The following is a 23,894-nucleotide window of genomic DNA, read 5'->3' on the forward strand; positions in this document are numbered from 1 at the left end:
TTACAAGTTAAACAGCAATTCTAATGTAATTTTTCACTATTTTCACTGCCATCTTCTTCCCTCTAATTAGAACCCCCAAACATTATATATATTTTTTATCCTAACACCCTAGAGAAAAAAAAGGGGGTTGGTTGCAATACTTTCTGTCACGTCGTATTTGCGCAGCGGTCTTACAAGCGCACTTTTTGGGGAAAAAATTACACTTTTTTTAATTAAAAAATAAGACAACAGTAAAGTTATCCCCATTTTTTTTTAATATTATGGAAGATAATGTTACGCCGAGTAAATTGATACCCAACATGTCACGCTTCAAAATTACGTCCGCTCGTGGAATGGCGACAAACCTACCCTTTAAAATCTCCATAGGCGACGTTTAAAAAATTCTACAGGTTGCATGATTTGAGTTACAGAGGAGGTCTAGGGCTAGAATTATTGCTCTCGCTCTACCAATCGCGGCGATACCTCACATGTGTGGTTTGAACACCGTTTACATATGCAGGCGCTGCTCACGTATGTGTTCGCTTCTGCGCGCAAGCATGTCGGGACGGGGTGCGTTTTCTGGCTGCTAACTTTTTTAGCTGGCTCCTAGATTCCAAGCAAATTTGTCAACCCCTGCCCTAGGCTAGTGTATATATATATATATATATATATATATATATATATATATATACACATATATATACCGTATTTATCGCGGTATAACGCGCTCCCGCGTATAACGCGCACCCCTAAAGTTGCCCCCAATCCTGTGGAAAAAACGTTTTTTTTGTACTTACAGTTTTGGTGTCTTGCGCGGCGTCCATCGGCGGCCTCGTCGGTCGGGTCCGGCATTCGTCTGCGGCTTCGGGTGTCCTCTTCGTCGGGTCCGGCGTCCTTCTGCGGCTTCGGGTCTCCTCTTCGTCGGGTCCGACGTCCTTCTGCGGCTTTGGGTGTCCTCTTTGTCGGGTCCGGCGTCCTTCTGCGGCGTCGTCGCGTCCTCCCCGCTCGTTTCCCGCGCCGAGTTCGAATACTGCGCCGACATATACAGAGCGCGGTACACTTGTGTATTGTTGGCAATGCTTGGCAACTCTCGCGCTGACGTCCTGTACGTCCAGGACGTGAGCGCGGATAGAGCCGAGACTGCCCGACTATACCCGAGTGTACTGCGGTATTCAAAACTCGGCGCGGGAAAGCGGGTATCGGCGTATACCGCGCACCCACGATTTTGCCCTGATTGTCAGGGCAAAAAAGTGCGCGGTATACGCCGATAAATACGATATATATATATATATATATATATATATATATATATATATATATATATGTCAGTACTTTAGTTTGGTAGAGCGATGTCACTGGGTGAAAAAGATTTGGATTTTGTAGGTGTCTGATACTGAATGAGTATGTAAGGTAGGTTCAGGCACTTTATGGTGCCTGCTATACAGCTAAACTGTTAAGCTGGCCATACATACAATTTTCTTATTCAATTTCCTTTAGATTTACCTAATTTCATACAAATTGAAAGTGTTTAGGTTTGACCTTATATTATATGGTTTTGGTAAATCTAAAGGAACATTGTACATGAAAATTGTATAATGTGTGGAGAGCCTTACTTTGCTTAAAAATAGCAGTATATTAGTATAGAAAACATACAGTTCACTGGTAGCACACATCGTATGAGGATTAAAGAACTGATATATTTACTTTGTTCTGATTTTTATAGCATCGCTATGTCAAGGCAGGATGGAAATTTTCAAGTGCCGTTGGGTACTGGTTTCTGGAACAGTCCAAAACCAACTCAGTACAGCAAAGAAACTCAGGACCTGTTGAAAGGTGATGTTACATATATAGTAAATGGCTGTCAATATCATTGTTGCTGGGACTAAACTTAAAGTGGATGTAAACCCGATTTATGAAATTTGAGCTGGGCACATATATCTGCAGTGTTTTCTTATCTCTTTTCAAAGCCCTATGTCCCATAGCTTTCTCCTGCCCTGTCCTTTTGTTATCAGCATGATAACTCTTAACAAGTTCTCTGACACAGGAGATAAAAGCAGAAGTTCTGTGTTGGGGAGGATGCTATGGATAGATTAGCAGAGCCCTGAACAATTCAAGGAACAGAACTGAGAGTCTCTACCTATGAGGAGATGGTGTGTGCCTTTCCTCTAATCAGCTGTCTTGGCTTTATGCCCAGGCTTCACTGCAGTGCTAACCAGGAAGTGAAAATCTCCTAACACAATCTGAACTTTCTAAAGAATATATAAAGCTGAAGACAGCAGATATTTTTGTAGGGAGATTTGTTTTATATGCCGCGTACACACGGTCGTTTTTCGGCATGAAAAAAAAAACAAAGCGCGGTGACGTACAACACGTACGACGGCACTCTGAAGGGGAAGTTCTATTCGCCTCTGGGCTGATTTTAGCTGATTCCTTGTTAGTAAAATACGATTCGCGCTTTTTTGTTTGTTACAGCGTGATGAGCTGTGCTTACTTCATTATGAATGGTAGTATTACCTGAACGAGCGCTCCAATCTCATAACTCGCTTCTGGACATGCGTGGGTTTAAAACGTCGTTTTAGCCCACACACGATCATTTTTTACAACCCGAAAAACGACATTAAAAAATGCAGCATGTTCGGAAAAAAAATTGGTCGTTTTTCAGAAGCCGAAAAACGATGTGAAGCCCACCCACACACAATGATTTTAAATGATGTTTTTAAAAACGTCGTTTTTTTTTCATGCCGAAAAACGACCGTGTGTACGCGGCAATACTTGTGTGTCAACTGAGGCTGTTCACTTCACTGAGTATATGTGAGGGTTTACATCCACTTCAATGCTGAGAGTTGTAATACCTATCATTTTCTATGTGTTTAACATAAGCATTGTAAAAAACACAAGATAACCTACATCAGTGGTTCTCAACCTCAATCCTCAAGTACCCCCGACAGGTCATGTTTTTGGAATTTCTCTTAGATAAAATAGCTGTCTAAAATACCAAGCCATTGACTCTGATTAAAAGCACCTCTGCAAGATATAGGAAAATCTGCAAACATGGCCTGTTGGGTGTACTTGAGAACAGAGGTTGAGAACCATTGCCTTACATGACTTTCAAAACTAGATACGGTATGTTTAATCATCAGCATTACTTTTCACTTCCAATGCTACCTAGCTTTGTGCATTATTTACTTTACTAAAGGCTCTTCTTGGTGAAAAAAGAAGAGGGTGCAGTATGCTTTCTGTGAAACTAGCAAAAGTGTGCCAGTTCCAGAACAAGCAACTCTGAAGAAGTGTTAGGCTGCTTTCACATTGCAGCGTCGAGCCGCGGTGACGGTATAGCCGTGCTATTTGTAGCGCGGCTATACCATCATGTTTACCGCGATATTCGGGCGCTAGCGGTGAGGTTTTAACCCCCGCTAGTGGCCGAAAAAGGGTTAATACCGCGGTATTACCGCGCTTTCCCATTGATTTCAATGGGAAGGCGCGGTATAGGAGCGGTGAACACACCGCTCCTATACCGCGGTAAAGATGCGGCTAGCAGGACTTTTGGAGCGTTCCTGCTAGCGCACCGCTTCAGTGTGAAAGCCTTCGGGCTTTCACATTTAAGACTACAGGGCATGATTTTTCATGCGGTATAGCAGCGCTATTTTTAGCGCTGTACCGCATGAAAAACGCCCCAATGTGGGCCTTATAGTGGTGCTGTATGTGTAGCAGAGAAGTGCAGAAAGCATGACATAGCAGGCAGTATGTGCAGGGGGGACCTGTGGAGGCTACGATATTGAAGAGTATATGCAGTGGAGGAGTGCAGAGGGCATACAGGAAAATGGCATGTTACAGGTAGGAGTATGGAGGCTGTAACAGCAGATAGTACTGTATGTGTAGGGCAGGAGTGCAGAGAGGGTATAAAAGAGAACAGTATGTGCAGTTGGGAAGTGCAGAGGGTATGACAGTGGGCAGTATGTGCAGGAAAAGAGCGAGAAGAATATAAGTGCTGCCAGTATGTAGAGGAAAACAATGTGGAGGGTATAAGAGCAGGCAGTATGTGCATAGGGTATGAGAAAATACATCATTATAAAGCCCCCCTGCACTCCCAGGAGACCCCAAGTCTCCTGGGACAGCATTGTCGGTATACTCTAAGGTTGAGAAAACATCACTGCCAGCCCCTTCTCATACACTGCTCCTCCTGTGTCACTCTCGTAAATCGAAGCTTCTAAATACCTCAATTACGCCGCTCTTTCGTGGACCTGGTCATGTGACTGCTCTCCTCTGATGTTTCATTGATGGTCACGTGACCGCTCTCCTCCTCCAATCAAAAGCTGAACTCAAGGAGGAGGCAGAGCAGGAGGAGGAGAGCGACTAGAAAGAGCGTAGTTAATTGTAGACATGTGCAATTAGTCTAGTTCCAAATTAGTTTTTCAACAAATATAGGCAAATTTGTTCATTCGGAAATATCCGAATTTCCGAATTTTTCCGAATATTCGGAAATGTGAAAATTGGGAGATTCAGAAAATTCAAAATTTCCGAGATTCAGAAATTCTAAATTAGAAAATTCTAAACTTCGAAAATTCGGAAATTGTAATTTCGGAAATCCAAAAATAAGAATGAAAATCAGAAAATTCAAAAGAATGAAAATTCAAAAACCAGAAAACTCCAAAATCTGAAATAATAACTTAACTATTAAATTATGTATTTGGAATTTCCTTTCAAATTTGGCCGTTAGTGAACATAATGAATCCAAATTTATCCAAAGTTACGAATTATCCGTAATAACGAATACTGGGGCAGATCCACAAACAAATTACGCCGGCGTATCTATGGATACGCCGCGTAATTTTTAAAATGCCCCGTCATATCTCTGTTTTGTATCCACAAAACAAGATACGACTGAATCTGGGCTCGATCCGACAGGCGTACGTCTTAGTACGCCGTCGGATCGTAGGTGGCCGCTAGGTGGCTTTTCCGTCGAATTCTGCGTCGAGTATGCAAATTAGCTAGATACGGCGATCCACGAACGTACGTCCGGCCGGCGCATTTTTTTACGTCGTTTCTGTAAGGCTTTTTTCGGCGTATAGTTACCCCTGCTATATGAGGCGTATCCTATGTTAAGTATGGCCGTCGTTCCCGCGTCGAAACTTGAAAATGTTACGTCGTTTGCGTAAGTTGTTCGCGAATAGGGCTTTGCGTAGAATGACGTCACTGTCGTAAGCATTGGCTTGTTCCGGTTTAATTTCGAGCATGCGCACTGAGATACCCCCACGGTATTGAATTGCGCGCCCTTACGCCGCCTAAGTTACACTACGCTGCCGTAACTTACGGCGGAAATTCTTTCAGGTTACAAAAAAAAAAACTGTAAGTTACGGTGGCGTAGCGTATCAGAGATACGCTACGCCGGACGGAAGAATGCGCCGCGCTACGTGGATCTGCCCCACTGTATCTAAACGAATGGAACGTAACTAATTAATAGTAATAATAATAATAATAAAAATTTATTATTATTATTATTTAGTTTTGTTCCATTTGTTTAGATGTGGCATTTTTTATTTCGGACAATTCGTAGCTTCAGATAATTTCGTATTCGTTAAGTTCGCTAACGGACAAATTTGAAAGGAAATTCCAATATAAACTGAGCTTATATAGTGAAATGCAGTATTTAGAAGCCTGTAACAGTTTTAAAGTTGAATTTTAAAAGCAGCGGCAAGCCTGCTGATCTCACAGGTTTGCTGATGTGACCAAACACTGCTGCTTTTAAAATTAAACATCAAAAAAGTGTTACGGACTTCTAAATACTGAATTTGACTTTATAAGCTGAGTTTACTGTTAAAATAAGGCCGTGTACACACCAGCAAACATGTACGATAAAACCGGTCCGCCGGACCGTTTTCACCGTACATGTCTGCCCGGGGCTTTCTGTACGATGGCTGTATTAACCATCGTACAGAAAGCCGCGCATAAACAATACGCGGGGCGTGTCCGCGGTGTCGCCGCGACAATGACGCGGCGACGTGGGCGGGCCTGCCAGTTAAATGCTTCCACGCATGCGTCGAAGTCATTCGACGCATGCGAGGGATGGCGGGCGCTCGGACTTGTACGGTAGGTCTGTACAGACGACCGAACATGTCCGAGCGGGCAGGATTCCAGCGGACTGTTTTAAAACAAGTCCAGGAATATTTGTCCGCTGGGAAAAGGCCCGGCGGGAAAATGTTTGCTGGAATTCGGCCCGCTCGCGCCTACACACGACCGAACATGTCTGCTGAAACTGGCCCGCAGACCAGTTTCAGCAGACATGTTTGGTCGTCTGTACGGGGCCTAACTGTGAAAAGAAAGACTCCGGAGGGAGTATAAAGATGTCCGCTGGCTGACTTCTAACTCCAGGCTTACCGCAGACGAGTGCGGGTTTACCAAGATGGCCGCGAGGCAATGTCACTTTGGCTGAGCATCGTGTGCATGCGCAGTAGGCCGGGTATCGGCTTTGTGATGGGTAGCGGCTATCTGATAGAACACAGCCAGATTTGCTACACAGGCTCTGCTTCCTGCACAAATGTTGCACTTTACTTGTTCCCACAATGCACTTATATAGGTTTGCTGACTTTTTTTTTCTTGCAGTGATGATGCAGGAATCCAAGCTGACAAACTTCCAGCAGCGTCAGATAAGAGATCATTTACAGAGTAAGAGTTCTCGAAATTTCCTCTGCCTTTCTAGTTGGGGGTGCATTTATAAAGCAGTGAATGCTATATTCATCAAACATTCACTGCAGGTGTATCTTCCTGGTGCATGTGGTCATTCACCACCACAGAATGTTTGGTGAGTGTTGCATGCACTGCTTTAGATAAATGCCCATATAAGTCTCTCTTTTATCATGGTGATTTTATATTGCATGAATTATCCTCTCAGCAACAACATCAATTAAGGATCCTTTCAGGCTGTTGTGGTGCCAAACATTATTCTTCTGAATCCCACTGAGAAACGAACCCAAAATGTCAATACCCTTGGTCCCCCACGGCACTCAGTGGTTGCTTTTGCTATACAGTACCAACGCTACCAGAATTGCACCTGCAGAGTTAGAACCTGGGCACACGCAAGTGAAAAAAAAAAATGACGTTGTCTGGAGCAGAGCAGGGGTAGGCAACTTAACCGCTTGCCGACCAGCTCACGCACTTATACGTCGACAGAATGGCAGGGCTGTGCAACGCAACGTATATATACGTTGCTTTGAATTTCGTGGCCCTGCCGCCAACTCCGTGACCGTGCCCACGAGCTCTATGTCCACCGGTGTCCCGCAATTGTGTCACAGAGCTGCAGAATGGGGGGGATGCCTATGTAAACAAGGCATTTCCCTGTTCTGCCTAGTGACAGGACAGAGATCTACTGCTTCCTGTAATCGGGAGCAGTGATCAGTGTTGTGTCACTGGTAGCCCAGCCCCCACACAGTTAGATTCACTCCCTAGGACACACTTAACCCCTTCCTTGCCCCCTTCCCTGCCAGTGTCATTTACACAGTAATCAGTGCATTTTTATAATACCGATTGCTGTATAAATGACAAGAAGTGTCAAAAGTGTCCGATGTTTTCCGCCATAAAGTCGCAGTCATGATAAAAAATTGTTGATCGCCGCCCTTACTAGTAACATTTTTTTTTTTTATAAAAATAGCATAAAGCCCCATGCACACGAGACGCTGGTAAACGCGTGTTCAGAGGCATTTGGACAGCTTTTTCAACTGCCCCTGAACACATTCAATGTTATCCTATGTGTCCATGCACACAGTCACGTTTTTCTGTGTTTTTCGGCAGTTGCGTTTATGCTCGTTTTTTCAGAAGCAAACAAATGGGTTCAGACGCAAAACTTTTCGTTTTTTCAGACGCAAAACACCGCTAAACGTGGCAAAACGCGGTACCGGCGTTTTGCCGAGATTTCGTTTATAGGCGTTTTTAAAGGTGATCTATTTTTTTACATTAGAAATCTCAAAAATGATGGCAAATGATGAAAAAACATTAAAAAAACATAAACAAACTGTAATTGCTTGCATTGCATTGTGGACAATCCACAACTTGTGGCAGGTGACGTGGCCAGGTGACATGGCCAGTGGACAATCCACAACTTGTGGCAGGTGACGTGGCAAGTGGACAATCCACAACTTGTGGTAGGTGACATGGCCAGGTGATGTGGCAGGTCACGTGGCCAGGTCACGTGGCCAGTGGACAATCCACAACTTGTGGCAGGTGACATGGCCAGGTCACGTGGCAGGTGACGTGGCCAGGTGACGTGGCAGGTGACGTGGCCAGGTCATTTGGCAAGTGGACAATCCACAACTTGTGGCAGGTGATGTGGCCAGGTGACATGGCCTGGTGACGTGGCAAGTGGACAATCCACAACTTGTGGCAGGTGACGTGGCAAGTGAACAATCCACAACTTGTGGCAGGTGACGTGGCCAGTGGACAATCCACAATTTGTGGCCAGGTGACATGCCAGGTGATGTGAACTGGTGACGTGGCAGGTGACATGGCCAGGTAACATGGCCAGGTGACATGGCAAGTGGACAATCTGCAACTTGTGGCAGGTGACGTGGCAAGTGGACAATCCACAACTTGTGGCAGGTGACTTGGCCAGATGACATTGCCAGGTGATGTGGCCAGTGGACAATCCACAACTTGTGGCCAGGTGACATGGCAAGTGGACAATCCAGAACTTGTGGCCAGGTGACGTGGCCAGTGGACAATCCACAAGTTATGGCAGGTGACGTGGCCAGGTGATGTGGCAAGTGGACAAATCACAACTTGTGGCAGGTGACTAGTAGGTGATGTGGCCGGTGATGTGGCCTGGTGATGTGGCAAGTGGACAATCCACAACTTGTGGCAGGCGACGTGGCAAGTAACGTGGCCAGGTGATGTGGCAAAATAACAATCCACAACTTGTGGCAGGTGACGTGGCCAGTGGACAATCCACAACTTGTGGCCAGGTGATGTGAACAGGTGACGTGGCAGGTGACATGGCCAGGTAACATGGCCAGGTGACATGGCAAGTGGACAATCTGCAAATTGTGGCAGGTGACGTGGCAAGTGGACAATCCACAACTTGTGGCAGGTGACATGGCCAGATGACATTGCCAGGTGATGTGGCCAGTGGACAATCCACAACTTGTGGCCAGGTGACGTAGCAAGTGGACAATCCACAACTTGTGGCAGGTGACATGGCCAGTTGACATGGCAGGTGACGTGGCCAGTGGACAATCCACAACTTGTGGCAGGTGACATGGCAGGTGACGTGGCCAGTTGACGTGGCCAGTGGACAATCCACAACTTGTGGCAGGTGACGTTGCCAGGTGACATGGCAGGTGATGTGGCCAGGTGACAATCCACAACTTGTGGCAGGTGGCGTGGCCAGTTGACACGGCAAGTGGACAAACCACAACTTGTGGCAGGTGACATGGCAGGTGATGTGGCCAGGTGACAATCCACAACTTGTGGTAGGTGACGTGGCCAGTTGACACGGCAAGTGGACAATCCACAACTTATGGCAGGTGACGTGGCCAGGTGACATGGCAGGTGACGTGGCCAGGTGACAATCCACAACTTGTGGCAGGTGGCGTGGCCAGGTGACGTGGCAAGTGGACAATTCACAACTTGTGGCAGGTGACGTGGCAAGTGGACAATCCGCAGCTTGTGGCAGGTGATGTGGCAAGTGACACGCTAAATACAAGTACACTGCTGCTCTCTCAGCTAATACTCACTCTGGTCTCACAAAATGGCTGAAATGGTTAAATAATACTGTTTTTTGAGCTTAGGGAGGGTCTTCTTAACTAAACGCTTATAAACGTAAACGCGGTAAAACGCCACAAAATTCGCGGCAAAACGGGCGTTTTAAACGCCGGTTTTTGCGTTTGAAAACGTGTTTAGATGAGTTTGCATCTGCGTCTCGTGTGCATGGGGCCTAAAACTGTCCCCTATTTTGTAGACACGATAACTTTTGTGCAAACCAATCAAACACTTATTTGGGGGGGGGGGGGATACTGTATTTATTGGTGTATAACACTCACTTTTTTACCCTGAAAATAAAGGGTAAACTGTGCCTGCGTGTTATACGCCGATAAATACAGTGGCCCAGATTCAAGAAGCTATTGCGCCCGCGCAACCATAGGTTGCGCGGCGCAATAGCTGTTTTGCTCCCGCGTAGCGAATGCCCCTGATTCAGGAACATCGCTACGCGGACTGCAGCCTAGGATATGACAGACATAAGCCTCCTTATGCCTTCATATCTCAGGCTGCATTCTTGCGTTGGCCGCTAGGGGGCGCGGCCATTGTGATCGGCGTATAGTATGCAAATTGCATACTACCACCGATTCACAAAAGTTGCGCGGGCCCTGCGCACGCAAGGTACGGAGTTTCCGTACGGCGACTTTAGCGCAAGGTTGCTCCTGCTGTAGCAGGGGCAGCCAATGCTAAAGTATAGCCGCCCTTCCCGCTCGTGAAATTTAAATTTCACGTCGTTTACGTAAGTGATTCGTGAATGGCGCTGGACGCCATTCACGTTCACTTAGAAGCAAATGACGTCCTTGCGACGTCATTTGCCGCAATGCACGTCGGGAAAGTTTCCCGACGGAGCATGCGCTGTTCGCTCGGCGCGGGAGCGCGCCTAATTTAAATGATTCCCGCCCCCGGCGGGATCATTTACATTAGGCAGCCTTACGCCCGGCTATTTAGCATATCGCCCGCGCAATTTACGGAGCTACTGCTCCGTGAATCGCGGGCATATCAAAATATTTGCGTGGGCGCAGAGCAAAAATCGCTGCCCTTTGCCCACGCAAATATTGCACGGATCTACCTGAATCTGGGCCAGTATTTATTATAGCAAAAAGTCCAAAATATTGCTTTTTTTCAAAATTGTCGCTCTATTTTTGTTTATAGCGCAAAAAATAAAAACCGCAGAGGTGATCAAATACCACCAAAAGAAAGCTCTATTTGTGGGGGAAAAGGATGGAAATTTTGTTTGGGAGCCACGTCGCACGCAATTGTCAGTTAAAGCGACGCAGTGCCGAATCGCAAACAGTGGCCCGGTCATTTGGCAGCCAAATCCTCCGGGGCTGAAGTGGTTAAAGGGGTGGAGATTTACCTGAACAACATGGAAGAAGTCAAAGATTACCGGGCACAGTGTCGCCTCCTCAGGCCGGGTTCACACAAGAACATGCAGCGGCTTACAGCAGGAGTCCGGTGCGTCTCCATTCAGAGTTTCAGGTCCGATTTTGGGCTGTGTTCAGACCTGAAACGGACCAAAAGACACACAGGACTCTTGTGCACTTTGCCCCGGAGCCGCTGCGGAGATGTGTGAATCGCCTCCATTGAGAGCCGGTCATAATCTCCTGCTATGCAAATTGGATGCAAGGAAACCCACATCCAATTCCCATAATTCTGAACCCAGCCTCACACCTGATTTAAACCTCTAATTGCCATAGTACCGTGTCGCAGGCGCGTGCATTGTATGGCAATTGTGGGTTTAAATTAGGTGGTGAGGTAACATATCGCCTCCTCACCACCTGTCATACACACTCAGGGGAGCAGCAGTGCTTGGCGGGGTTAAAACCCTGCGGTTGGGACACTGTTTTACCGCCCCCAATCCCTACCCCCTTTTAGCTTCTGAGGCAGCAACCAAAGGTATTCACATTCTGCAGCAGGAATTAAGCCCCTTGTTGCATTTGGTGGGTGCCACTGCCTGCCATAATGGAGCCACTCTGCAAGTGCCCTGCAACTGCATGTTTCTGCGGAGTCCAAGGGGTTAAAGCAGGTGGTGAGGAAGCAGCACAAAGCTACCTGCTTTATCCCCTTGTTTGCTGTACTGCACAAGGTTGCAGGGCACTTGCAGAGCTGCCTCATTCACTTGAATGGGTCATGCCCGGTTCCATTGGCTTTGCTCAGCTCCCCCGGTTCCATCTTCTCACGGCGGGTGTCACACCTCACCACCCGCAGCCCAGTCTGGCTTCTTCCCGCTACTGGCTCAAGACATCACAGCAGTCAGCACAGTGTCCCTCCCCAACCTGCGGGTTTCACCTTGGACACTGGCGGAGCGTGACAACGAGCCTACAGACAGCGGGCTGAATACCACCTTCCTTCCACCGGGCTCCTATCATTTTCCACATGGCTCATGGCGCCCTTTCTCCATGTCTGACCAGCAAGAGTCTTGGATGGTGGTAACCCTTCCTCACCCGGATGTTATTGTGGTACCGTTTGCTTTTTAATACAATCATTATTACTTTTGGCTATATGCTTTTATGTTTCCTGCAGCTTTCCCACATTTCTACAGCATTCTGCAGTCTTTGAAGACAAGTTTTTATTGAGCTAAAGTTTCATATGTACTTCCTGACTTTTACTCATAGAGCGCTGCTTTATAGTTTTTTTTCTATTGTTATCCATTTTTCCAGTGGTTGGCAGCTGGGCACAGTGTGACGTGCAGTGTTCACTGGATGGGTGCAGTGTCATATGCAGTGCGACATGCAGTAAGCACTGGATGGGCACAGTGAGATGTTCAGTGCGCACTAGATAGTTGCAATGTGGCATGCAGCACACACTGGATGAATGTGATGTGCAGTGTGACATACAGTGCACACTGGATAGGTGCAGTGTGACGTGCAGTGTAACACGCAGTGCACACTGGATAGGTGCAGTGTGACATGCGGTGTGCACTGGATTGGTGCAGTGACATGCAGTGTGCACTGGATGGGTGCAGCACACAGTAGATGGGTGCAGTGTTCACTGAATGAGTGCAGTGTGATGTGCAGTGCACACTGGATGGGTGCAGTGCAGAATGCAGTGTGCACTGGGTGGGTGCAGTGTGATATGCAGTGCGACATGCAGTAAGCACTGGATGGGCACAGTGAGATGTTCAGTGCGCACTAGATGGTTGCAGTGTGGCATGCAGCATGCACTGGATGAATGCAATGTGATGTGCAGTGTGACATACAGTGCGCACTGGATGGGTGCAGTGTGATGTGCAGTGTAATACGCAGTGCACACTGGATAGGTGCAGTGTGACATGCAGTGTGCACTGGATTGGTGCAGTGTGCACTGGATGGGCGCAGTGTGATGTGCAGTGCGCACTGGATGGGTGCAGTGTGACGTGCAGTGCACACTGGATGGGTGCAGTGTGACATGCAGTGCACACTGGATGGGTGCAGTGTAACACGCAGTGCACACTGGATGGGTGCAGTGTGACACGCAGTGTGCACTGCATGGGTGCAGTGTGCACTGGATGGGTGCAATGTGATGTGCAGTGCACACTGGATGGGCGCAGTGCAACATGCAGTGTGCACTGGATGGGCGCAGTGTGCACTGGATTGGTGCAGTGTGATGTGCAGTGCTCACCGGATGGGTGCAGTGTGCACTGGATGGGTGCAATGTGATGTGCAAGGTGCACTGATTGGGTGTAGCGTGACGTGCAGTGCGCACTGGATGGGTGCAGTGTGACACGCAGTGTGCACTGGATGAGTGCAGTGACATGCAGTGTGCACTGGATGGGTGCAGTGTGCACTGGATGAGTGCAGTGTAAAGTGCAGTGCACCTTGGATGGGTGCATTGCACACTGGATGGGTGCAGTGTGACGTGCAGTGTGCGCTGGATGGGTGCAGTGCAACATGCAGTGTGCACTGGATGGGTGCATTGCACGCTGATGGCTGCAGTGTGACGTGCAGTGTGCGCTGGATGGGTGCAGTGTGGTGTGCAGTGCGCACTGAATGGGTGCAGTGTGACTTGCAGTGTGCACTGAATGGGTGCAGCGTGATGTGCAGTGTGCACTGAATGGGTGCAGTTTGACGTGCAGTGCGCACTGGATGGGTGCAGTGTGATGTGCAGTGCGAACTGGATGGATGCAGTGTGATGTGCAGTGTTCACTGGGTGGGTGCAGTGTGACATGCACTGCACACTAGATGAGTGCAGTGCACATTGGATAGGTGCAGTGTGCACTGGATGGATGCAGTGTGATGTGTAGTGTTCACACCCGGGATACTTTAATAACCGCAGAGTGACTGCACTTGATAGGTTGAAATCACCATTCCTCTGTCAATTTTCCACATTTTGTTTTTGTATTCATATTTTGTTGAGCTGGGTGGTGCAGACCCACCAAGAGCTCAAATTTCAGCTAATTAATCAGGAATCGGACAAAATGTGAGCTGTGTATGACCAGTTTCAGTCCCTTATCCTAAATCCAATGTTATAATAACAAAAACTTCCCATATTGAGAAATGCTTAGTCAAAAAATTAAAAACGGACGCCAATTTTGTTTGGGAGCCACGTCGCACATATTGGTCCGGTCCTTAAGTTGTTAAGCTCCTCTATAGTGCTGGCTGCTGTCCTACGTGAGTGATACCAACTGCACTCCACCTCTTATGCCTACTAGTGGTCTCCAGAGTGGTGCCAGCAGCAGGAAAGAAGAGACCTTCAGGTCAGTGCGAAGCAATACAATGGGCATATTAGTATAGGTCTGCTTTCACACGGATGTGCTGCGGTTTACCTAAACCACGGGTGCGGGTTTGGTGGACTTTCTGAACGCAATAGTTTTGGTGCACTTTCAGAAAGTTGCACCACACCTGCAGGATATAATAGAAGTCTGAGGAAAAGCACAGCTAACCCAGGAAGGTCGCAGATGCACTGCACTGCACCAATGGTGCAGTTAATCCACAGCACATCAGTGTGAAAGCAGCCATATAGGGGGCTCAGAACACTAAGGGCCAAATCCTCAGCCAGGCGGCGTAACTTAACTTTCAGCAGTTAAGTTACACTGACTTAAAGTTTCTACCTAAGTGCCTGATCCACAAAGCACTTACGTAGAAATTTCAAGCCGTGTAACTTAAGTGCCGCCGTCGTAAGGCGGTCCTCCTCTCCGGGGGGCGTTTACAATTTAAATGAGGCGCGCTCCCGCGCCGGCCGTACTGCGCATGCGTGTGACGTCATTTTCCCGACGTGCAGCGCGCGAACGTAATTGACGCCGGGCGGCTTTGTGGATTGCGACGGGACACTAAAGTTGCGACGGGTGAAAAAAAATATACGCGCCGGGAAAACAAATAATTATAAAAAAAAATGATAACGTCGCTCAGCATGCATTCCTGAGAGGGAGAACTCCATGCCAATTTTCAAAGAAAAAACCGGCATGGGTTCCCCCCCCCCAGGAGCATACCAGGCCCTTAGGTCTGGTATGGGTTGTAAGGAGACCCCCTCACGCCGAAAAATCGACGTAGGGGGTCCCCCTACAATCCATACCAGACCCGTATCCAAAGCACGCTACCCGGCCGGTCAGGAAGGGAGTGGGGACGAGCGAGCGCCCCCCCCCTCCTGAGCCGTGCCAGGCCGCATGCCCTCAACATGGGGGGGTTGGTTGCTCTGGGGCAGGGGGGCGCACTGCGGGCCCCCCCACCCCCAGAGCACCCTGTCCCCATGTTGATGAGGACAGGACCTCTTCCCGACAACCCTTGCCGTTGGTTGTCGGGGTATGCGGGCGGGGGCTTATCGGAATCTGGGAGTCCCCTTTAATAAGGGGGCCCCAGATACCGGCCCCCCACCCTAAGTGAATGGATATGGGGTACATCGTACCCCTATCCATTCACCTGTAGGCAAAAAGTAAAAGTTATTAAACACACAACACAAGGGTTTTTAAAATAATTTATTATTCTGCTCCGGATGCCCCCCCTGTCTTCTTTATTAGCTCTATTACCAGGGGGGGCTTCTTCTTCCACTCTCCGGGGGTCTTCTTCCACTCTCCGGGGGTCTTCTCCGCTCTCCGGGGGGGCTTCTTCTTCCGCTCTCCGGGGGGGGGCTTCTCCGCTCGCCGGGGGTCTTCTTCTATCTTCTCCCCTCTTCCGCTGTTGACTCGGCGAACCCCGGTTCTTCTGCAGATGTCCGGTGCCTTCTTCTTCAGCGCTGGCTGCCTGCTATCTTTGTGTGTTAGCTCAATTTCTAACAGGCAGCCGGCGCGGTCTTCTGTGACGTCACCTTCTTCTCCCCTCTTCCGATGTTGCCTCGTCGCCTCATGTCGCTGTAATGATGGAAGCGCGCCTTGCATCACATTTATATAGGCATCACCGTCCCATCATGCTCCGGCAGGTACCCACGTGGTGGGTGCCTACCCACGTGCACCCACCACGTGGGTACCTACCGGAGCATGATGGGACGGTGATGCCTATATAAATGGGATGCAAGGCACGCTTCCATCATTACAGCAACAAGAGGCGACGAGTCAAGATGGGAAGAAGGGAAGAGAAGAACCTGACGTCACAGAAGACCGCGCCGGCTGCCTGTTAGAAATTGAGCTAACACACAAAGATAGCAGGCAGCCAGCGCTGAAGAAGAAGGCACCGGAGAGCTGCAGAAGAACCGGGGTTCGCCGAGTCAACAGAGGAAGAGGGGAGAAGATGGAAGAAGACCCCCGGAGTCCGGAGAAGCCCCCCCCGGAGAGCGGAAGAAGAAACCCCCCCCCGGAGAGTGGAAGAAGACCCCCGGAGAGTGGAAGAAGAAGCCCCCCCTGGTAATAGAGCTAATAAAGAAGACAGGGGGGGCCTCCGGAGCAGAATAATAAATTATTTTAAAAACCCTTGTGTTGTGTGTTTAATAACTTTTACTTTTTGCCTACAGGTGAATGGATAGGGGTACGATGTAACCCATATCCATTCACTTAGGGTGGGGGGCCGGTATCTGGGGACCCCCTTATTAAAGGGGACTCCCAGATTCCGATAAGCCCCCGCCCGCATACCCCGACAACCAACGGCAAGGGTTGTCGGGAAGAGGTCTTGTCCTCATCAACATGGGGACAGGGTGCTCTGGGGTGGGGGGGCCCGCAGTGCGCCCCCCTGCCCCAGAGCACCCAACCCCCCCATGTTGAGGGCATGCGGCCTGGCACGGCTCAGGAGGGGGGGGGCGCTCGCTCGTCCCCACTCCCATTCCTGACCGGCCGGGTAGCGTGCTTTGGATACGGGTCTGGTATGGATTGTAGGGGGACCCCCTACGTCGATTTTTCGGCGGAGGGGGGGTCTCCTTACAACCCATAACAGACCTAAGGGCCTGGTATGCTCCTGGGGGGGAACCCATGCCGGTTTGGATTTTACAAATTGCCGTGGAGTTCTCCCTCGGGAATGCATACCAAATGCCGTCGCTTGAATGGGCCTTTACAAGGTGTGACTAACTTTACACTTTGTAAAAGCAGCCCTAGTTTTACACCAGGCAAACTAACACTTACGGCGAAAAAACTAAGCACAAAAGCTTTGAGGATCGCCCTAAGTGCTAATTTGCATACCAGAAGAGGCATTTCGACTCGAAATGCCCCCAGTGGCGGATGCGGTACTGCATCCTAAGATCCGGCAGTGTAAGTCCCTTACAGATGTCGGATCTTCTGCCTAACTTAGGAAAACTGCTTCTGAGGATCAGTTCCAAAGTTAGAACCAGAGATACGACGGCTTACGCCGGAGTATCTCTTTTGTGGATATGGCCCTAAGAGTTCATTTACATTTGTAGGTTGGGGGTTGGTAAAATGGGGGCAGGGATTGGGGGTGGTATATTTGCCGAATGCAACTAAGGGCTCATTCACAAGTGCAGCAGGCACTGCTGCTCTTCTGAAAAGCGATCCGCGTGTGTTTGACAGGTGATGAGGAGGCGATAAGGTGCCTCCTCATCACCTGATTTAAACCCATAATTGTAGTGCAATGCACACAATTGCGACACGGTAGTACGGCAATTAGAGGTTTAAATCAGGTGTGAGGAGACGACACTGTGCACAATGAGCTTTGACTTCTCTCATGTTGTTCCAGTAGATCGCTACCTCTTTAGGGTTGCCTACCCCTGCCCTATAGTATGTATACCTCTTTAGGGTTGCCTACCCCTGCCCTATAGTATGTATACCTCTTTAGGGTTGCCTACCCCTGCCCTATAGTATGTATACCTCTTTAGGGTTGCCTACCCCTGCCCTATCGTATGTAGAGTATCAGTCTCTGATCTTCTGTAGCATTTCAAAGCTTTAATGCAATGAGCTGCAGGGGTCACATACGAGGCCCTCTATATCTAGTAAATTCACCACTTCTGCTGTAGCATCTGTAACATCGTAGTTTGTGTTTTATAAGCAAAGTCATGTTTCTGTAGATTAGTGGTTGTCAGGGCTGGTAACTCGCCATTGTGTAATCCCTGTGTGTAGGACTGACAGCTTCAGCTCTGTTGCTTTTTGGCATGGGAAAGTCTCAGTATTTTGCAGAACATGTTAATCCCAGTACACACTAGACGTTATTGTTCGGTCAACCCAGAGATCGCTATACTAACACAAGCAATGATAGTGCAGCAATCTCCCCCCACTGCACATACACACTGATCAGCCCTTGCAGCCATTTGCTGCCAGCGCTGATCGGATGCTGGTTTTCCAGCATGCCCGTTCAACAGAAGTCAGTTGTGAGACCGGCTTCTGTAGAACAGACAGCTGTATACATGGGCCAAAAGTCAGCAGATTTCAGGCAATTTTTGTCCCATGTGTACAAGGCTTTAAATATTAGATTACTTTACTGCAAAGCACTGTACACAGGGACCTAAAATTTGCCAAAATCAGTTGGTACCAGGGGCGTACCTAAAGCATTTGGCACCCGGGGCAAATCCTATATCTGGCACCTTCCCCCCAACTTTAAAATGTAAAAACGCCCCACTGTCCCACCTGCATCCAATATCTCTTTGTTACTACTTTGTACCCCCTCTCCACAACTGATCTCTCCTTTACATTACACAGCCCCCCCCCCGCAGCGCTGGACCCCTGCAGATTATGCAAGCCCCCCCCCCTGCACCTCTGGACACCTTTACATTACACAGCACCCTGCACCTCTGACTCCTTTACATTACACAGCACCCTGCACCTCTGGACCCCTTTACATTACACTGCACCTCTGGACCCCTTTACATTACACAACCCCCTGCACTTCTGGACCCCTTTACATTACACAACCCCCTGCACCTCTGGACCCCTTTACATTACATAGCACCCTGCACCCCTTTACATTACACAACCCTCTTTTCCCACTGGACTTCTTTATATTACACAACCCCCTGCGCCTCTGGACCCCTTTACATTACACAGCACTCTGGACCCTGTATCGCCACTGAGCTACCAAGCCCGTCCCGTTGTGACTGTTTCATACAGGGGAGGATGGGGCGCCACCTGACACCCCCCAGTGTGTGACACCCGCAGCAGACCGCCCCCCAGTTAGTAAGCCACGGACCTGCTCTGAAAGATGCAACAGCCATTGGTTGCACTCATGCCTCCTCAGTGCACGATACATGGTAATGTCCCTGTATTGTACGTGATGATGCTGAAGCTCTACTCACAGAACGAAGTATCAGCGAGAAGAGCCCTGGTGCCACCCAGAGTGCATGAGTAAGGTAAGTAATAATGCCTGTACTTTACCCCCCTAGGCATAATAAGCATTTAAAGTGGAGTTGCACTTGTTCTTGTGTTTATTAAAAGTCAGCAGCTACAAAAAGTGTAGCTGCTGACTTTTAATAAACACACACTCATCTGTCCCACGATCCAGCAATGCGGCTGCCCGAACCCTCGGTTCTCTCACTCGCCTCTCCCCGGCATCACTAGTGTGGGCACCCGACTGACAGCTTGGAGCTTCACAGCCCGGTGCGGGTCGCGCTGTGCCTCCCCAATGGCCGGGCAATCCTCCGTGACGTGTCCCAGAAAATGTTCAATGTTAAACTGACATCCCCTTTTTATAGGAAATCGGTGGGTTTAGCTGTCACTGGAACTAGCAAAATGCACTCAAGGGGACTGGAGCATCAAATAATAAATGAAGAGAGTTCTTCTTTAAGCAGCTTACTTTGTAACCGTGTTATTTTGTGATATGATCTGTGGCATTTCCTGTTTCTTACCAAGGGAAATTATATGTTTTAATGGCAAGTTAAACCAATTTATGATTTATATCTGCCAAATCATCTTCATATTTCATTTTAATAGATGGGGATACACTGCCAGTTCTATGTCATCCCAGCTCCAGCATTGCCCAACATAAACCTCCGACCTCTAAATCTGCACCAAAGAAAAAAAACATAACAAATGCTGGATCAGGACTACGTCCTGCAGAGAAATGCAGAGCCGGGGATGCTTACAGCAGAGAGAAATTTCAACCCCGACCAACCCGTAAGTGCTGACACACAATGTTATCTATTATCTGGAGTACTCGATATCTGCCGTTTTCAAGATAAGGTGTTACTTAACATTCAATCAACTGACGAGACTGTTTTTAGCACCATTGAAAAACTGACCTTCAGCAAAGCATCATATTTAGAATTGTTCTTCAGTAAGCCTGCTTTATTCTCTTCAGTGTAATAATCTCTAATACTCAAGTCTAAAGCTGGATACACACTGTCAGTTTTTATATTCCTGCATCCACACAAGCAATGTGGATACAGGTTGGGCCCCTTACATAGCTTTAGGCCTGCCCCCCCCCCCCCCGAGCCTGACCACCAACATTCCCCAGGGCTTGCCACCCCACCTGTACGCACTCAGCCCCCCACACCTGTATTTAAATGTCAGCCCCACACATAAACAAATCTGTAAACACACAAGCCTCTGGCCCCTCCCTTTACACATGCAGCCCTCTCCCTTTCCTTCACAGCCCCTACTTGTAAAGGAAATCTTCCTACCTAGTCCCAGCTCGTTTTTACAAAGCTAACATGTTGCCAACACAGAGGAGCACAGTACAAGCAGCTCATACGAGGGGTGCACATGCACATAGTAGCCAGAGGTGGCAGGAAAGAGCTCAATGACACAGAGCAGCAGAAGCTGTGAGATCATTTCTATAGTGCACAACATGGCTCCCCTTCACCCGTCCTGCCTTCTTCTGGCCCAAGCGGGCCCTGGGGCCCCTTACAGTTGTAACGGCTGTACCCCCTTGATGGCAGCCCTGGATACAGGAATCCCCATCCCCGCCGGGACATTGTATTTTGACAGCAGGGATTCTCCACTGTTAGAGTACACTGACACTGCAGCTAATTGGCTTAAACTTGCTGATTGAACAAGGTTTTCTAGTAGTTCTGCTGGTCCTGCTGAACCAGACAAATTTCGATCCGTGTGCACCCAGCTTTAGATGATGTCTCCCTGATGTCCTCTAGAGGGATTATAGGAATGAAAGTATAAAGCAAAAACAATGTTTTTAGATAGAGTGCAGAAGACTTAAATCTCAAGTTTTATTTTGTCATGTCTGTACCATTGGAGAGATTTTCCTGTACTTCCTGTCACCCTTTTTAGACAATGGTAAAAGGCAGGCCATAGATTATGCGATTTTGGTTGCAAGAAAATTGATTGACTCCTACTTCAACACAGTCAGTGTGCAGGGAGCTGTTCCTGATGGAAGACCACAATGATTATTGCTAGCGGTTATAGTCGCTGGCAATAATCACATGCTAGAATTCCAACAAGCTGGTTGTACCCAAGTCAATCAATGTATCTACTTTACATTCAGCCTGCCCATAGATAGAACAAATATCAGACTGTCCTTACAAGATTTGAACCATCTATGGCTGGCTTAACTTGGGATTTGCCATCACCTTCTTACCTGGAGACTGTGGCCACCATGACAAATAAGGATGAATGTTTACAAAAAAAAACAGGATAGAGGTTGCAACCATACAAAACCCAAAACAGTATTGGCTTTTGATACAATTTAAGGAACAGAGGCACACTTTACCCATCCCAGTGGACACAGACACACAAAATGCCCAGTTAAGTGGTGCAACACATAACAGCATCCAGCACAGTGGACACAACAGTAGACACGGTTTGCAGCACAGTCTCAAATACACACACCATGCACAGCACACTAAACATAGCAATGTTCTTCACAGTTTATTTATTTTGACATATTTTACCCCTGACTGGGTCACTTAAAGTGTTACTAAACCCAGGAACCTGCGTTCACTATATCTGGTCTCTCATAGTACACAGAACATGGAAATGCAATCATTTTAGTAAATATAAACTGCTAAATACCTTTTCTTATAAGCAGCATATAGCAGTCTTGTGACTTCTCTTAGTGTCTGGTTAAAACTTAGGCCCCGTACACACGGTCGGACCAAACCGATGAGACTGGCCCGTCGGACCGTTTTCATCGGTTCACCTCTGAAGTGGACGTACGGCCTGATATGTGTACACACCATCAGTCCAAAATCCGATCGGGTCAGAACGCAGTGACGTCAAACACACAACATGCTGAATAAAACTAAGTTCAATGCTTCCAAGCATGCGTCGACTTGATTCTGAGCATGCGCGGGTTTTGAACCGATGCTTTTCTGTACTAACCATCGGTTTGGTTCGATGGGGCAGCGGTCCATCGGTTCGGTTTTGAAGCATGTTTAGAAATTTTGGACCGAAGGAAACCAGACCGATGGCCTATTCACACGGTCGGTTTGGTCCGATGAAACTGAACTTCGGTTCATTCTCATCGGACCAAACCGACCGTGTGTACGGGGCCTTAGGGGAGTTTTCATACTGCACTGGCTGCCCTATCAGGATGCAGGACCCCTGACCCTCTGTCTGGACAGTGCTGACTGGCCCTGTTCTGAACTCATGCACTCTCCCAAGAAAGAAAAAACTCTAGCAATACACACCAAACTGAGCATGTGCAGCCTGACTCCATTTACTGTCTTACCCAAATATGTTTTGGGGGCAATGCAACAAGGGGAGGATCTGTGCATACAGGATCAAACAGTCTTTTTGACACAATGCAGAGGATTAACCCCTTAGGTTCCACAGTAAGTATAACAAGCATGCTTTACTGCATATACAGACTGATTTTACTGTTGTGGGTTCAGTAACACTTTAAGGATACACTTAAGACTGTTTGTACATTTTCTGATTTGAAGGAGACCTGAACAAGGAAAAGAGACGGTTACAAAACATTATGGCCACAGGAAAGGATCTGCCAGAAGTCCCCCAAGCAGCTCTACCAATAGAGGAGACTGAAACAGAGGAACAGGACAGATTTGATGAGTGTAAGTTCCTTGAAGTAGGAAGAAGCTGGGCTAATGTTGTGCTATTAGAAATTGCTGACCGTTTTCTCCTTACAGTGGTAGCAGAAATCCAGGAGAGATGGGATTTCTTGAAAGAAATGGAAGCTTTGGGTCGAGGAAAACAATATTACAACATTATTAACACAGAAATTTCACAGGTAAGAAACTTATGGCAGATTGTCAGGGGGATCAATGTAACAAGTGTTTGGGAAGGAACACAGAAAACATTCCAATGTTGTTTCTATTGCAGAAGTTGCGAGAGATGGAAATGATTGATAAGCAGAGAAGTGTTGCGCTCAGAGAAGCACTGCACAAGTCAGAAAACAAGAACTTCCCTCCAACAAAAGAAAATTAAACTCCTTCTTGGCCCACTGCGAACTTTTACAAACTGTTGAAGAACTTAGGGCCAGATTCAGGTAGAAGTGAGGCGGCGTAACGTATCGCAGATACGTTACACCGCCGCAAGTTTTCATCGCAAGTGCCTGATTCACAAAGCACAAAGCGATGAAAACTACGCTGGCGGCCTCCGGCATAAGCCCACGTAATTTAAATGGGCGTGTGCCATTTAAATTAGGCGCGCTCCCACGCCGGACCTACTGCGCATGCTCCGTTTCGAAATTCCCACCGTGCTTTGCGCGCAGTGACGTCATTTTTTCGAACGGCAACGCGCGTAGCGTAATTCCGTATTCCCGGACGGCTTAAGCAAACGACGTGAATTTTTAAATTTCGACGCGGGAACGACGGCCATACTTTATACAGCAATACGTTTGCTGTGTAAACTTAAGGCACCAAAAACGACGACTAACTTTGCGACGGGAAACTAGACTAGCGGCGACGTAGCGAACGCGAAAATCCGTTGTGGATCGCCGTAACTCCTAATTTGCATACCCGACGCTGGTTTACGACGC

The 23,894-nt window shown here is 48.0% G+C and overlaps 1 protein-coding gene across 1 annotated transcript in view; it reads left to right on the forward strand.

Annotated features, from left to right (window-relative positions):
* Positions 1-23,424, forward strand: part of C7H22orf23 (chromosome 7 C22orf23 homolog) — a 28,183-nt gene extending 4,759 nt beyond the window's left edge. Inside the window, exons 2-7 of the mRNA XM_040359545.1 lie at positions 1,703-1,812; positions 6,580-6,642; positions 19,934-20,116; positions 22,840-22,968; positions 23,044-23,144; positions 23,237-23,424. Of these exons, the coding sequence (XP_040215479.1) occupies positions 1,710-1,812; positions 6,580-6,642; positions 19,934-20,116; positions 22,840-22,968; positions 23,044-23,144; positions 23,237-23,341 (684 nt within the window). The 5' untranslated portion in view covers positions 1,703-1,709 and the 3' untranslated portion in view covers positions 23,342-23,424. The remainder of the gene's footprint in view (positions 1-1,702; positions 1,813-6,579; positions 6,643-19,933; positions 20,117-22,839; positions 22,969-23,043; positions 23,145-23,236) is intronic.
* The last annotated feature ends 470 nt before the right edge of the window (positions 23,425-23,894 follow it).

Source organism: Rana temporaria, chromosome 7 (assembly GCF_905171775.1).
Source record: "Rana temporaria chromosome 7, aRanTem1.1, whole genome shotgun sequence".
Classification (NCBI taxonomy): Eukaryota; Metazoa; Chordata; class Amphibia; order Anura; family Ranidae; genus Rana; species Rana temporaria.